This window comes from Chiloscyllium plagiosum, unplaced genomic scaffold (genome assembly GCF_037043375.1).
Source record: "Chiloscyllium plagiosum isolate Xiang-an unplaced genomic scaffold, Cpla_swu_hap1 HiC_scaffold_25, whole genome shotgun sequence".
In the NCBI taxonomy this organism is placed as follows: domain Eukaryota; kingdom Metazoa; phylum Chordata; class Chondrichthyes; order Orectolobiformes; family Hemiscylliidae; genus Chiloscyllium; species Chiloscyllium plagiosum.
The window spans coordinates 24,652,524-24,669,998 of NW_028270163.1; the positions used below are offsets into that span (position 1 = coordinate 24,652,524).

At 41.5% G+C, this 17,475-nt stretch overlaps 1 protein-coding gene across 3 annotated transcripts in view; it reads left to right on the forward strand.

Annotated features, from left to right (window-relative positions):
* slc38a12 (solute carrier family 38 member 12) overlaps positions 1-17,475 on the forward strand; it is a 218,135-nt gene that overhangs the window by 9,084 nt on the left and 191,576 nt on the right. For all 3 annotated transcript variants that reach the window (XM_088000518.1, XM_088000519.1, XM_043714560.2), the window contains exons 2-3: positions 1,622-1,710; positions 4,999-5,120. In XM_088000518.1, coding sequence (XP_087856644.1) covers positions 1,666-1,710; positions 4,999-5,120 — 167 coding nt within the window. In that variant the 5' untranslated portion in view covers positions 1,622-1,665. The remainder of the gene's footprint in view (positions 1-1,621; positions 1,711-4,998; positions 5,121-17,475) is intronic.

Consider the following 17,475-nt stretch of genomic DNA (forward strand, 5'->3'; position numbering starts at 1 on the left):
CGTGATGCTTCAAGTTTCCTTTTCTTTGTACAGTGAAAGTAAACTATTTCACCCCTTAAACGTGTGTAGCTGCTGCAACAAACTTTGAACAGGATGGTAGTGCTGTGTAAATCAATTGTGATATTCTGTAATGGTTTAAGGGTGATTCACTTGTGTTTGCTTCCAGAAAATAAAGATGGACAGGGTGGGTGGGAATGATGAGACCGGGGGCAATATTGCTTGTGTTGAATTGACTGCCTTCAGATAAATGAACCATTTGAATTAACAATGTAATGCCCTCTGCCCTTGAACCCCACTCCTCCAATCACAACAAGGACAGAACCCACCAGCTTCTGGGTACAATGCATTATTCTCCACTTCTGCCAACTACAAACAGACTCGACCACCAGGGATATATTTCCTTCCCCATGTCTGAGTTCTATAGAGACCATTCTCTCCGCGACTCCCTTGTTAGGTCCACACCCCCAACAACCCACCCTCCACTCCCAACACCTTTCTTTGCCACCACAAGTAGTGCAAAACTTGTACTCTCACTCCCTCACTCCCTTCTCCCCCCCCCCCCATGTCCAAGATCTCAAAGGATCCTTTCACATCAGATTTACCTGTACTTCCACACGTCATCTCCTGTGTCCGCTGTTCTCAATGTGGTCTCCTCGACGTTGGGGAGGCAGGACGCCAACTTGTGGAACACTTCAGAGAACATTACTGGGACATGAGCACTAAACAACCCCACTGCTCTGTGGCTCAACACTTCAACACCCCTCTTCTGGTCTGCCACAGACATGCCAGTCCTGGACCTCTTCTGCCACCAAACTCTTTCCATCTGATGCCTGGAGGAGGAGTGCCTCATCTTCTGCCTTGGGACCCTTCATCTCAATTTCACTAGCTTCCTCATTTCCCTCCTTTCCCCCTTATCCCAGATCCAACCTTCCAACTCAGCACTGCACTATCTGTCCATCTTCCTTCCCACTGATCTGCTCCACCCTCCTCTCCAACCTATCATGGTCATCCCCACCTTCATCCATCTATCTATCTCATTCCAAGCTACCTCTTTCTCCCTCCCACCAAATTTATCTCTCCGCCTCCTTGGGTCACCCCCTCCTTTCTGATGAAGAGCTCATGCTCGAAACATTGACTCTGCTCCTTGGATGCTGCTAGCCTGCTGTGTTTTTTCCAGCACTACGCTTTGACTAACAATGGATTGCAGTCAACTATTGAATGGAAGATTACTTGAAAAGAGAACCATTTGTAAGACAAGTTCTGAAGTCACTGCCTGATACGAGGCACAATGTAGATCAGTTATGGACACCATTAATTCATTACCTAATTCTCTGCCATGTTCTATGGTAGGGTGGGGGGCGATGGGTAAAACCCACTCCAGAGTGAATTATCTCGTTCTCGATATGTAATTTGAGTTCCCCAGCACAATTTCATGTGTTAGAATTGGACAGATTTGAGGTGCTCCTCTAGGACTGAAAAATGTTGATTTGTTGTTTTATATTGGGCAATACTTTTGTGAATCAAGATTAATCCTAGAGGTTTGATTGTGTTAATTATATTTTTAATTTTGAGTTGCTGCATAATGTTGTTGTTAATGGAAATACCGTCTCTTTTAATTCAGATTGGCCATTAGACTGTTGAACATTGCTGCTGTAGGAGCTGAAAATGCCGGAAGGGATTACAGATACGGGGGAGTTGTACTCCCCATATGTGAGTATATATTGTTGAGTTAGTGGTGGGGCAATGGGGCAGGAGGATGCTACACTTAAGAAATCTGAAATAAGTTTTGGGGAAAAAAATAGGGGCCACTGAGCAGCAGAGAAGCATCTTGTATTTTGTAAAGGCCTTTCTTGAAAATGTTTAAATCAATTTTTACTGTCATCTGTTTACTGTTGTAGTGTCATAAGCTGCTCCATTGAAAGAAAGTTGAGTACAAATCTCATTTTAAAAATTTGTTTGCTAAATGCAGACTTACACTTTGCAGGACTGAGTTGACGCTTCTACCTGGGTATTCCATCAAGGATCTTCTACTGTTTTGCCAATGGGCTATTGGCATCACTAACATGGCAAGCACTTATTGACCATTCCTAATTCACCTTGAGAAGATGGTGATGGGCTTATGTCTTTTACCTGCCGTGATCCTTCATTTAAAGACACCCACAGAGCTAGTAGCCAGGGAGTTACTGGATTTTGATTTTGCTCCCGCTGCTGCAGCCTGGACCTGCTCCCGCAAAACAAAAAAAGTAATGCATGGGATAGAGGGAGAACTAGCTATTTGGATACAGAACTGGCTTGAAGATAGAAGACAGGGTGGTGGTGATGGTGGAGGGTTGCCTTTCAGAATGGAGGCCTGTGACCAGCACTATGTCACAGCGATTAGTGCTGGATCCACTGCGTCGGGTCATTTATCTGAACGATTTGGATTTCAACATTGGAGCTATAGTTAGTAAGTTTGCAGATGACACCAAAATTAGAGATATAGTAGACAGATTACCTCAGTAAAGTGGGACCTTGATCAGATGGGTTAATGGGCCCAGGAGTGGCAGATGAAGTTTAATTCAGATAAATGCGAGGTGGTGCATTTTGGGAAAGCAAATCTTAGCAGGACTTATACACTTAATGGTAAGGTCCTAGGGAGTGTTGCTGAACAAAGAGACCTTGGAATGCAGGTTTATAGCTCCTTGAAAGTGGAGTTGCACGTAAATAGGATAGTAAAGAAGGCATTTAGTATGTTCCTTGTGCGTTATTCATAAATACAGCTCAGTAAGTAAATGCAAGATTTTCTGTCACCAGCTTCTCTTGGATCTGTTAGATGGTTGTAATTTGCTGTTTTAATGGGAAGAAGATGGGAAAAATAGTTTGATCTGTGCAAGTGTACAGTAGTGTTTTGGGAAGGACAGACAATGTCAGGGATATTATTATTGACAATTGTTTAGTGCAGAGAATTGAGTAATTTTGAAGTACATATCCACCACTCCCTGAAAGTTATTGTTTGGGATGTGAGCATTGCTGGCAAGGTCTGCATTTGTCATGTGATTTATTTTTTTTTAACTGTCCTCATTATTACTATTGTTGTCTAAGTGGTGACAGTTTAGGAAAATCTAAGTTGCAAAGAGACCTGGGTATCATGGTGGAACAGTCGTTTAAGGTTGACATGTGGGTGCTGAGGGCAGTGAGGAAAACTAATGGCATACTGTCCATCACAATGAGAGGATTTGAGTATTAGAGTAAGAATGACTTGCTGCAGTTATACAGGGTATATACGCAGCTATACACTGAGATGAGGCCACACCTTGAGTATTGTGTGCAGTATTGGTCTTGGTCTCCTAGTCTGAGGAAGGACATTCTTACTATTGAGGGAGTCCAGTGAAGCTTCACCAGACTGCTTTCTGGGCTAGCAGGACTGACATATGAAGAAAGACTAGGTCGACTGGGCGTGTATTCACTGGAGTTTAGAAGAATGAGGGGGGGGATCTCAGAAACAAAGAAATCCTGATGGGACTGGACAGGCTAGGTGGGAAGAATGTTCCCAATGTTGGGGAAGTCCAGATCAAGGGGTTACAGTCCAAGAATAAGGGGTAGGCCATTCAGGACTGAGATGAGGAATGTCTTCACTCAGACAGCTGTGAGCATGTGGAATTCTCCACCACAAGAGGCTGTGGGGCCAGTTCATCAGATGTATTGAAAAGGGAGCTGGACGTGGCCCTTGTGGCTAAAGGGATCAAGGGTATGGACAGAAAGCAGGAATGGGATACTGAGATTGCATGATTAGCCATGATTGTATTGATTAGTGGTGCAGGCTCAAAAGGCCAAATAGCCTTCTCCTGTACATATTTGCTATGTTTCTATGTTCTTGAGTAGAGTGGCTTCCTGGGCCATCTGACTTAAGGGTCAACTACGTTAGAATTGGTCTGCAGTCACACGTAGGCTAGATGTGGTAAGGATGGCAGATTTGTTTGTCTAAAGTGGAGATGATGATTACATCACTTCTGAAGTGAAATCTATGAACCATGACAAGTGTTTTATGGTTACCATTACTAAGGTTAGTTTTCAAATTTAGATTGAACTAAACTGCTGTTGCATTCCGTGGGATCTGAACATGTCCCAAGTGACTAGCTTGGGCCTTTGGATCTCTCGTCAAATGACATCACAACTAAACAGTGTGGTTTCCTTCCTCAACAGGTAATGTGATTTTAAAATTAAGCAGTGCACAGAAGTTTTCTTAAGGCTGAGAGTAAGAAGTCATTTAAGAGACTGTGCTAGGATTGAGTAAAACATCAGCCAGAGGCTGCACGTTTTAGTGCATTCAGTTTTGTTCACTGCATTTTGGAAGAATAAAATTGTTCATGAGGGTATGGGACAGGCTTGAGGATGTTGCGAGGAGGAAAGATTTGGATACAGTGGGATATTTATTTCAATAGAGGGGTTTGAGGGGAGATTTAATGCTCATGTATAAAGTTGAGGGGCATAGATTATACCTAAGAAGCTCTTTCACTTGGAGAATAGATTTATAGCAAGTAGCAAATGGTTCAGAAGAAAATTTGAGAGGTTTGTAGTAAGAGAGCAGTGGAGGTGTGGAAGTCATTGTCGTGAAGGTTGATGTAGAAACTCTGATCACTGTCGTCTTGAAGTAAAACAAACACACCTTGGGTGTGCTTCTGAGACTTGTGCTGCCAGGACTGTGGACAAATGAACTGCAAAGTGTATTCGGGCCAGATTACTTGAGCTTTATGGACCAGATGGATTTTTTTTTTTGTTACTTGAGCTTACATGATGGAATTAACAAAAGCTATGGATTTCCTTATGACTGCTAACGAAATTATTCTCTGGATACTATAGCTGTACTTTGGATTATCTCAACTTTTGAATGAAAGGTGAAAAGGTGATTTTGAGTCTTGGATGCTGTGCTCTTGAGAAATTTTGAGCTAACAAACAATATGAAATAGCAAGTAGACTTCCATGCCTAATATGTAATAGATTTTCTGATTTGATTTCTAGGTGGGGCTTGTCTACATGTTTAATTTGATCGTTGGAACAGGAGCACTGACGATGCCACAGGCCTTCGCTGTTGCTGGCTGGGGCGTGAGCCTTGCTCTCATTATTTTCCTTGCATTTATGAGGTACAGTACATATGTTCTACAACAGTTTTTGTTTGAAATGCTTGTCAGCTGTCCTCAGCAAAAGAGTAAAACCAAAATGATACATCAATATTTCAATTGTCTTTCAGACCTAACCAAGTCTATATCTTAATGTTGGGGATGTGTAGTGTTGAGGCATTTGTTAATTTAAAAATTTTTTTGGTGTGCATGTCTTGCATGCTCTCATTACAGTTGGACAAGCTGTCTAGGTTACTATCTCTCTTCACCTTGGCTTTGTTTTCCATTTTCTCCACTGATCAAGTAATGAGGTCAAGCTTTGTAGAATATTACATGGGTATACAAAATAATGGTCTAAATTAATCTGATAGCAAAATGAGTTTGCTGAAAGATGGATCTGAAGAATTCATTGCTCCACTCAATGATGGCATGATCCATAAATACAAGCCTATTTATTTTGTATGGGGGTAAGAATAGGGATTATTCACTTAACAACTGGTATCCTTTTCAAAGATTATGTACCTGTTTGGAAATATGATCTCATACAAAAATGATACTCAGTTAGAAAAAAGAACAGTAAATGATTGTTAATTTCACGAAACAAACCGTAGATTATGGAGCAAATTTGGTTTGTCTAATTCATGTCTTTGCACGCTTCCAAATATTCTTGTGAGAAATATACACTCCGATTCATCCTAGATTTCTTGATTTACAGAAACCTATTTTAGTATGCATGTAAAATGGACAATGTTAATCTTCCTGGTAAATAGACATAAATGTGGTAGATGTGATATTAAAGTAATTAAGTGATACAGTACACACTTGAGGGATGGATAATAGTTGACAACCTAATCAAACAGAGTGGCTAAAGATCCTTGGACTCGAAAGAGAATGCTCAAAGTAGTTGAGAAAAATGTAGCTGAGGCACTTGTCTGTATTGAAACAAATTGTTCTGAGAAAGGAGTACTGCCCAAGGGCTGGAGCACAACTAATTGGTTTATCTATCTCTTTAGAGTGCAAGTTAGTTCTGAGAACATAGTCCCACTAGTGGTGGGAGGAAAGATAGTGTCTTAATTCTTTGCATGAAGATTTGAAAATAGAATAAGCTGAGCGTATGTTCAAGTAGTGAGCATTGATCTCCAAGGCCAAGTCCTGATTAATGAACTTCATTGACTTGGAGTAGTAACAGAAAGGGATAATTACAGGTAATTGTGATTTATTTGGATTTTCAAAATGTTGGCCGTGACACATTGTATTGCAATGTGGGGCAAGTGGCAGTGACCGGCATAGTAGTTGTATGCACGATTGAGACAATACAGAAAAGCATTAGACTTGCAAAATGTGTAATTTGCAAACACAAATTATGGCTAACCAAGGTGATTTTTTTTTTTGGAAGAATAGAGGCCACATCACTTAGAAAATCATCTAAATTGAGTAAAGGAACACAAGACTGATTCATAGCTACACAAATCACTAAACAAGTAATTCAAATTAATAAGGCCATGGAGAGAATTTTGTTTGAATAAAGTTGAAAAGTATGATCAAGTCTGTGCCAGTCAGAAACTAGTAGCTAACTTTTGGAAAATGCAATTACCACACTTTGCCACAAGCAGGCATCTAACTACTTCAATGTTAGGTTTTCTGCCTCAATGAATTTTGCAGTCCATGAATTAGATCCCCAAACCCTCCTTTCTATTTTCCTAATTTCCTCTAAGTCTTTTAATGCCCTGCTATAAATCTATGCCCCTAGTCATTCATGCCTCCATCGAGGGGGAAAAGTCTACCTTACCTACCTTATCAATGCCCCTCAGTTTTATACATCTCATTTGTGTTCCTCCTCAATATCTCTAAGGAAGACCATCTCAGTCTGTTGAATCTCTGATCATAATTGAAACTCTTTAACCCAGGGTACATCCTGGTAAATCTCTTCTGAAACATTTCCAAGGCTCAGATCCCTACAGTGTGTGGCTTCCAGAACTGCACACCTCTGCTCTGGTTTAACCAAAACTTTGTACAGTTACATCATACCTTCACTTAAACTCCTATGCCTTGGCAAATTCCCAAAGCTCTCTTAACCACTTTAAAGAGTTGCCCTGATATCTCAAGGAATTGCATACCAAGGTACCTCTAATCCGCTATGCTTCTCAGGTCCTACCTTTTAATTGTGTGTTCCTTGCCTTGTTTGTACTGTCTAACATTTATCTGGTTTGATTTTCATTTTTCTACTGAATTGGCCCATCTGACTAGCCTGTCTATATCCTTGAGTAACCTGAAGCTATAAACTTCATTATATATCGCCGCACCAATTTTTGTACCACTGCAAACTTACTCATCACTCTTACTACTTCTAAGTCTAGAACATTGGTATGAATCACATGAGGCCACAGCATCAATGTCAAGTACTGAGTGGTTTGGATAAGAATTAACAAAAGGAGCAGTACGATCATACCTCACCTGCTGCTTTACTACATAGCATTTTGTATTGAACCCATTTTGATTGTTTGTTTCCCTCAGTACTTGAAAATCTGTTCATTTTCTTCACATATATTTAAGTGCTGATTAGGGAATGAGCATCCACCATTCTTTTCAGTAGAGATTTCAAAGATCCACAGTGCTTTAATTTCCCATTATTTCTGTCCCAAATGGCTGACCCTTTGAAACTGATGTTGTGCCTTGACCTTCTGAGTGGGGGACGAATTCTCTCAGCATCTGTGCTATTGAGCCCTATTAAGTTTTTTTTTTTGTTGGAGATCACCTAATTGACCGAACTGAATGTAGGGCTAGCCCAATTGATCTGTTCAGGACAGTCTCTTTTTTTACTGGACTGGTTCCTGTCAGCCTTGATTGCACTTGTGGAAAGTGATCCTTTAAGTACAACAAAACTGTAGAGTGCCTAATTTCTTCCAGTAAGGCTTCTTTACTCTTGTAATTGTATCCCTTTGCACCAGAGATTAATATACCTTGTATTTGGCTACTTACATGTTGTCGAACATGTTAACTTTATTCTGTGTACAAGGGCATCCAGGTTCCCCTTCACAGTAATGTCTTTTTAAGAAATAAATCAGCTTTTTGCCACCAGCCAAGCTGGTAATGTTCTGCTCTTCCTACTGTTTGCCTTGCCATGTGAACAATCCTTAACTGACGTGCTAGATGAAATTTCATTCTTGGCTTGCAGACATAATTAGCTTTTGAGTATTGCAATATTCAAAAGTTAACTATCAACCTCCTCCCTGAACCTTGGGCTTATGGTGGCTCAGTGGTTGGCACTGCTGCCTCACAGCACCAGGGACTGGGTTCAATTCCAGCTTCAGATAACTGTCTGTGGACTTTGCACACTCACCCCATGTCTGCAAGGGTTTCCTCTGGTGTTCTAGTTTGTGTCCACAATTCAAAACTGTTAAGATTGGGTGGATTAGCCATGTTAAATTGCCCATTGTTTTCAGGGATGTCAGTTAGGTGCATGAGTCAGGATAAATGTTGGGGAATGGATCCAGGTGGGATACTCTACGGAGGGTCGGTATGGACTTGGTGGGCTGAAGGGTCTGTTTCCACACTGCAGGGATTTCGTGTTCGATGTTCTATTGAATGCATTTTAAGTGTCTCTGACCCACTTTACTTTCTAGTTGCATTTTAAAACAATCACCAACAGACTTGTCAGACTTGCTTTTCATCAATCCATGTTCTTTTCTCTACTTCCTTACCCACTGCCCAATTTTAGCTCTTTTTCTTGTGTATGAATTGAAGTTCAAAAAATGATTTTTGTTGTTGTAGAGTTTAGCCATTAAGGCCACAGGACACTACAGTAACTCAAATTTTATTTATTAGAAACAAAGCACAGTGCTGGCTTCAGCAGTTTGCTATGGATTTTCATTTCCAGTTCAGCTTTGCGTGCAGATTCAGTGCTGTCTGTCTGGGCTCTCTCCAACAGCACTACTTCATCTGCTTCCAGGATAACTTCATTTTCAAATTTGATGCAAGCCTTTGTGATTGAAAGTGGCAGTTTATTAACTCTTTCTAAGCCCCCAACCCATAGCATGTTAAATTAAGCAATTGCTTTCTAATGGGTCTGTTAGGTAAAGCGTGTTGCAAATTCATGTAATGTCTGCATGATCAATTTCTAAATGATTGTTAAAGTATTTGTCCTGTGCCACTAAACATGTATTGCCTTCACTCTGCAATCTCTCTCTGTATCTCTAAGTGAAGCATTAAAACCCACATGGATTACAGTTGAGCAGAATGAAGTGATTAAACAGTGAATGCACTTTGTGATGGAGTAAAGCAAATCAATTATGAAATGTTAGATTTCTACTGATTTTCAACTGATGATGGGTTCACTTGTCCTCACTTATGATTTCCCTTTTTTCTTTTAGTAGCCCAGTTAGACTTGCTATGTATCTTCATAGATGGGGAATGCACTAAAATCCAAGGAATTATGGAGGCAAAAGAAGTTAGCATGATTAGTTAGAATGAAGGTTTTTGAAGGGTCCTGCAGTGAAGGTACCTTGCTGCAATTTGAGAGCTTTGGCGATAGTGGAGTATGATGTATTGGACATTTTGTCTCCTTGATCAAGGAAAAATATGATTGTCATTGAGGGAATGCAACAAACGTTCTGATGCCTGACAAGTTGTTGTTCAGATGAGATTGGGCCAAAATCCTCCTTTCAGAAGAATGAAAGGTGATTGAATTCAAGCTTAAAAATATTCTTGGCAGTGTAGATATTGCAAGAACACTTGTCCCTGATGGAGAATTTGGAGAAAAGATCAGGAACAGTCTTAGAATAAGAGGTATGCCACTTCAGGACTTGGGTGAGGATGATTGTCTTTAATTTCTCTACCCAATCCAGTTCTTGAGGCTCAGTCATGAAGAATGTTCAGACCACAATGGGCAGATATCTTCAGATAAGGTATCGATGGATATCAATCTCGTGTAGTAAAATGGCATTGGGACGAAAGATGACTTTAACTTATTTGAACGTTGCAACAAGCTTGAGGAGCCAAATTGCCTACTCGTGTTCCTAGTTCGTGTTTTCTCAGCATTGCTTATTTCTCCTGGCCCTGGTGCTGTTCTGTGAAATCTCCTTGTACTATGCATGCCCTTCCTTTCACCAGTGTGATCCTAGAACCAGACACTACTCCAAGGTCTAACCTGCAATCTAGTGAGGTTTATTTTGATGTTTTTAGTTCTGCTTAATTAAAAGCAATAGTGTTTTTCTGCTCCTGGTCTCCATGCTTTTTGTTGCAGCAGTGAGTTTGTACCAGAAGATGGCAGTAGGGTACTGAATTATCCCAGTAATCCTCTTTATAATCTATGTTCAGATGAACTGGATATCATTTCAGGCAAGCCTGTGTTAGGGTTTTATGGTTAACTGATTTCTGGCATTGGATTTGTTGTTACTCAGAAGTTAAGAATTATCAATTTGTTCATATGTTGTGAAATTCCACAATATCATTTGGAAGCTGCTGATTCTCATTTTGAAAACCGGTCTTGTATTGAAGGTAAATCGTTCCCTTTTTTTGCTACTTCTGGGACATGAATGCTGCTGGCTGGCTTGCATTTCTCACCTATCCCGAGTTCTCCTTGAAGGTGGTGATGAGCTGCATTCTTGAATGGCTGCAGTCAGTGCACTATAGGTAACCCACAATGCCATTAAGGAGAGAATTGAGAATTTTGACTCTGCAACAGTGAAAGATCGGTAATTTATTTTTCCAACTCAGGATGTTGACTAACTTGGAGGGCAGTTTGCAAATGGTGTTTCTAAACATCTGCTGCCCTAGTCCTTGGAGGGCAGTGGTCATGTTTGGACGATGCTGTACAAGGATCTTTGAAAATCTGCAGCACATCTTGTGGACAGTATACGCTGCTAGTACTGAGCTTTGGGGGTGGATACTGTGCCAATCGAGCTAGCTGTTTTGTCCTGGATGGTGTCAAGCTTAGTCAGTGTTGGGGCTGTACTCATCCAGGCAAATGGGGAGTCTTCTTCATACTGACTTGTGCCTTATAGATTGTGGACAAACGATAGGGAGTCAGGACTGTAGTTACTCACCACGGTATTCTTAGCCCTTGCCTGCTCTTGTAACTATAGTTATGTAGTGGGTCCAGTCGAGTTTCTGGTCAATGGTAACCCCAGGAGGTTAGTGGGGCATTCAGTGATGGCAACATTGAACATCAAGGGCCAGTGGTCAGGTTGTTTCTTACTGGAGATGGTTATTGCCTGGTATTTGTCGTACAAATGTTACTTGCCACTTGTCAGCCCAAGCCTGGATGTTGTCCTAATATTATTGGATTTGAACCTGAACTGCTTCAGTCTGAGATGCAAATGGTGCTGCAAATCTTGCAATAAATGGCAAGCATTCTCGTTTCTTACTAATGGAGGGGAAAGTCGTTGAAGCAGCTAAAGATACTTGGGTCGAGGGCACTCATGAGGAACCCCTGCAGAGATATCCTGGGGCTGAGATGACTGATGTCCAACAACCACAACCATCTTCCAGGTGCCAGGTATGACTCCAACCAGTGGAAAGTTTGCCCCCCCCCAATACTCATTGATTCCAATTTTGAGGGCTTCTTTATGCTACACTTTGTTGAATGCAACCTTAATGTCAAGAGCTGTCAGTTCACCTTTGGAATTCCACTCTTTTGTCCATGTTTGAACCAAGGCTGTAATGAGGTCAGGAGCTGTGTGGCCCTGCCAGAATCCAGCTGGGGGACAGTGCGCAGTTGTCACCCTGTTTTTAGGGTATGCCTAGTGCTGCTCCTGGCGAACCATCCTGCATTCTTCTTTGAACTTGTGCTGATGCTTGGCTTGTTGGTAATAGTTGAGTGGGGGATATGCTGGGTCCTGCTTGATTAGTATTGGTGATAGCACTTTCCACCACTGTACTGATGATTGGCAGTAGACTGGGGTGGTGATTACGAGTTTTATGTTGTAGTTTTATTCTACCATTTGGTGAATGGCACGTACTGGAGTACTTGTCTTCAGTGCTATTTCACAATTTTGTCAAGGTCCATAACCTCTGTAGGATGCAGTGTTTCCAACCATTTTTTTGATATCGGGTGGAATTAATTGAAATGGCTGAAGGCTCATCTGTATGATGCAGGGGACCATTGGAGAATGCCGAGATGGATTATCCACTCAACATGTCAGTCTGAAGATTGCTGTGAATGCTTCAGCCTTATGCACTTTTGTACTTTGGTGTTGGGCTCTCCTATCATTTAAGGATGGGGATATTTGTGGCTCTTCCTCCTCCTGAGTTTGTCTTCCACCATTCATGACTAGATGTGGCAGAACTGCAGAGCTGAGATCTGATCTGTTGGTGAGCCCTGTGTTTCAATTGCTGTTTGTTTGACCAGGTTGACACACCATTTTCGGTCTGGTGCTGCTCCTAGCATGTCCTCCTGCACTCTGCATTGCATTGAACCAGGATTGATTTCCCTGGTTTTATGGTAATAATTCAGTTGGGATATGTTGCGTCATGAGGTTGCAGATTGTGCTGGAGTACAATTGTGCTGCTGTTGATGGTCTTCCATGTCTCGTGGATGTCCAGTCTTGAGTTGCTAGATGTATGAAGTCTGTCCCATTTACAACAGTGATAGTGCCACGCCACACAACACAATGGATGGTACTCTGAGGTGAGGCCTTGTGTCCACCAGAATTGTGTGGTTGTCACTCTGTTACAGACTGATGCATCTGCAGCCATTGGATTGGTAAAGATGAGGTCCAGTATATTTTTCCTTCCTGTTAGCTCCCTCTCCAACTGTTGCAGACCCAGTCTAGCACATGTGACTTTAGTTCTGTTAATTTCAGGATAGCTCGGAGTGGGCACCAACTCTTATTTTGTCGTGGCTTTCCCCTCTCGCTGTTGCGATATGAGACCTATCTATCAGACAGCACAAATCAGTGTAATTTTTGTTCACAACTTGTAAGCATTCAGCTTGCCTGTTGCCTTGATACTATGGCTGACAGTTTTGCTTTAGTGAACCTTCTATTTTGGCTGGAGTGAAGATGTTATGTAGAACTGTTGCAGATTCTTTTCTTAATCTGTAACACTGTGCTGGAGACAGTTTGGAAAGGAACCGATACTATGTATTTCCACACTTAAACCATTCTCAGTGTGCTGTCCTGAAGTTTGGAATGCCAAAGGCATAGACAAGGAATCTAAGATGTTTTTTCTTTTGTAAAAGTGGATTAAAATTGAACTGTTTTTAAACCAGCCATTTACAAGGATGTTGGCATGTTTAGAAAGCAAGGAACTTTATTCCTAATATGAATTTTGCTGGTGTAGCTGAGTGTCTTAACAATGTGTAATTGCAAACAGGTTGTTTGCAAGTGAAGCTGATTTGGTTTGTGGATTAGGGACCAAGTATCAATGGCAGTGGTCCCCTGCACATTGTCTGCTTATGTACGCTGTCTCATTTATTCCCTCTGGCTCAGAAAGCTGGCAAGTTATTTTCAGTCCCTGTGTGGGAGATAGAACAAATCCAAAAATTACATCTTAAGATTGTGTTTAGGTAGTTGCTTGGTTGTTCAGGTAAGTTTGCATGAGCTGTGGAAGATTTGTACCAGAAGATGGCATTGCAGTCATGAATTCTTCCACTCATGAATTCTTCCAGCTGCTGCTTTTCAGTGTGATATGGGATTTTATTCAGTTAAACACTCTCTAGGCAGGCCTTCAGTAAGGACGCTTGCCAACAGTCTGAGGGGAGAGCCAACAGAAGGTGAGAGGGGGTCTAAAGAGGGTGTACCTGACAGTGCAACATAAGAGAGGAAAATTAAAAGACTAAGGGAGCAACAGCATGAACAAGGTTGGGGGCTGGTGGGAAAAATCATATTACTGGCAGTTGATGGGCTGTGTGCTGCCTTGAGGTAGCCAGTTTGCTCTTGTCTTGATCTCTTTAACTGTCTTATTTCAATGCTAGTTAGTTTTGTTAAGCAGGGCTTAGCATGGTGGGCAGTCTGGTGCACCCTGTTCCCAGCTGATTTGTATTTGACTATCTTAAGCCTTTTGCATTACCTTTAAACGTTTCTGCTAGCCCCTGTGTCATCTTGCACTAGTTGAGTGATGGGAGTAGAATGTAGCTGTCTTTGTAACAGTCAACCCCAATACTGTCCAGTAGGGAAGTTTTGGCTTTTGTTGAAGGTGTAGAATGTGTGAATTTGAGGTGTCTATAACAGACCATTTTGTATGCAAATATTTTTGTTTTTCTTGTTTTTTTTTCCACCTGGCAAGACCTCTGAGGATGGCCCATTGTTGATGCACCCTAATTTTTAGGGGCAAATAGTTTGCACTGTCAATTCATTGTCTGAATCCTTTTGGCCAATGACCATGGGGTAGCTGCTCCAGGATGTCAGATGACTGTTGTCCCATTGTTTACTTCCACTTGTTAGTATGCATTCCTTGCAAAGACAAAATCTAATTATTTTGAAAAACGTACTCTAGTGTTGTGCTTCTGTTTAGTTTGCTCTGGTAAAGGGCAAGTTAATACTGTAACTGTTTTAAATGAGGTTTTGGGTGGCATAACAACAAGTGCTAACCACCAGATCCTGAAAACATTGTTTTAAAAGGAAGCCCAATTTCCAACAGTCAATAACCTGGTCAGCAACTGTGGACTTGACTATCTAAGAAAAGATCCAATGCGAAACCTCTTTTGCCAGAAGTTGTTCAAACAAATGTTAACTTGCCATTATGTGCAATTGGGTGCAAAACTGTCGTCAAAATGCGCCTGTGAAACCTGGAAAACCCATTTCTGATACCTCAGAACATGCTACATAGAGTCAGCCCTACATATGGAAGATCTGCCCCACAGTGGATGGATTTCTGTATGACACCAGCATCCTTCAGGAACAAAGTATTCTGAAGGTGTAGGTTAACATGCGCATCAGCTGCGCTAGATGGGCCACTGCGTCAGCATCAGCATATCAAATATTTATTTTCAATATGGAAAAACTAGCCTTGATTAAACTGGTTTCCAGTTGCACACTGCCACATTTTGTTTCCAAGCAAATAGATTACAAATAACATCTAGTTCATTGTTGAAAAGATCAATGCATGATCAAAATACCCAATTTAAGGATTCAACTTTTGTGCTAAGCAACTATTGATGGCACAGGTTTATGCAGTGACGATGCAAGTATTGCATTGAAATCAGTAGCTTCCACAGTCAAATACCACTTTGTCTGCATGCTACAACTGTGGAGAATTGACCTCTCTGGAGCCACCATGCAATCACCTCTATCTCTCAGTACATATTTAATATTTGAACATCATTCTGTTTCTTAGTGTCAGCTGGTAAAGAAACTATTGAAGTTTACAGAGCAGGAGGAGACAATTGAATTCATTGTCTTGTTTGTTTGAGCAATTCAAAAATAATTGGATTACCCTGTATGTTCCTATGTTGAAACTGATCTCAATCTTTTTGGATGCAACTGGCTCTGCTTCAGTCGTCTTTGTTCTATCAACTGCAACTCCCTTGACCCTTGGTCATTTTTGTTCGCAGTTTCCATTGGCTGCTAACCAGAGCAACTAGTCTTTCTTTAACCAACTGTATCATAGTCTTCAACATGAGTTCTAAAATCTTGAGCCTCTTGTGGGCCTTTTGATCCATTGCAGGTAGTCCTGACATAACCAGTTCTTTTTTGGAGTCACAGTATCTCATTTCTCATGTCATTTTGATAAATGTGCACTCCTTTTAACATGAATATTTTGGCTATAATTGGATAGCCATAATTTTGCTTTGTCTTTCAACTATAGTCTAATTGTTTTTGGAATAAATGTATTGCTCTGTGCTGATGTTTGTTGTGAGATGTGGGCAGGAAATGCAGGTTTTATCACTTCTTTAAATAGTCTCCTAAAGTTCTTCTAGTCCTGGTTGTCTTTGATCCTGAGAATCATTCAGAATTGACAAATTTCTTTCCATTGATTTTCCTTGTGAAATAGACTCTCAAACATTCTGCTACATGTTTTGTCTCTTCTCTAGACATGGGTCAAAACACAATTTACTGATTACAGACTCATTGTTTGTTTGCTTCACACTGCTATTATGCTGTTTGCAAACTAAAGTGGTTTGGACAGGAACAGAATGTATATTGGATCAATTTTAACCTTTTTTATGATGTTGATCAAATGTCTTAGGTGCTTACCTATCTTCTCTTTGCAAAGTGCCATGCATTACCGATGCAGTAAATTTATTTCCTGCTGCAGGAACAGGCTGAAAATGAGGGCAATCTGTTGATTTTTTTTCTTCCTTTTGTGATAGGTGTATGTCGCAAAGTTGTTATTTAGGTCCTTTTTTTCAAAATCTTCCCCTCAGCCTAAATCTATGCTAGGGTGAGAGCAGAATACTGGACAACCCCCAGCCCAGGAAAAAGACTTTGTTTATTTACCCTATCCAAGCCCCTCATATTTTATAAACCTCTAAGATCACCCCTCAGCCTCCCAATGGTCCAGGGAAAACAGCCCCAGCATCTCCCAATATCTCAAGCCCTCTGTAAATCTTTTCAGCATCCTCTCAGGTTTAACAACACCCTTCTTGTGGGAGGGAGAGCAGAACTGAACAGTATTCCAAAAGTGTCCTGTACACTCACATGACCTCTCACTCCTATACTCATCAAGGCTCTGATGAGCAAAGGCAAGCAGACCAAATGATGCCATCCCCATGTTGTCTACCTGAGACTCTACTTTCAAGGAGCAATGAGCCTGTACTCCAGCATCTGTAGTCCTCACTTTCTCCTAGTTGATTTTAACCTACTGCGAATCCTCTTTCAAGGATGCCTTCCTTGAAGAAGCTCTCCTCCTCCCTCTAAAAGATCTCCATGAGTCCCCCTCTCACTGCACCCCCCAGGTAATCTCCTCCGCCCTGAAGCTCTTCTGCCACATCCTCAAACAGACTCACTATCGCAGCCACATCTCCTTCCTCAGTACCTGTCTACGGAACCGACTGACCCCGCATGGACTCCGGACTACATTTCAGACCAACAAAATTTGGACCCAACAGGACAACCAGTACCTACAACAAATCAGAGGCCTCCAGCAACAGATCTCCCTCCAGATCCTCCGCTCCACGCTTGCAGCCATGCGCCGCTACCTTCGTTCCCTGCAGTCAACCCTACCCCAGCTCAGGACAACACACTCTGAGCTGTAAAGGACCTCTACTGTTCTTCATCCACAGAAGAATCCATACACTAAACAAACAGTTCTTCCTTTCCATATCGGAAATTAAAGATACCAAGTACCAAAAACTTTCATGTACTTACCCCCACACTCCAGAATTCCTCAACCATTCCAGAATGTTCCATCGGCCTCTGGAAGCTCTCGGGCGCCATTAACCACGCGGCCGCTGCAGCAACCGCTGCCGCGAACCATTACCTCACTTCTGCTCCCTGAT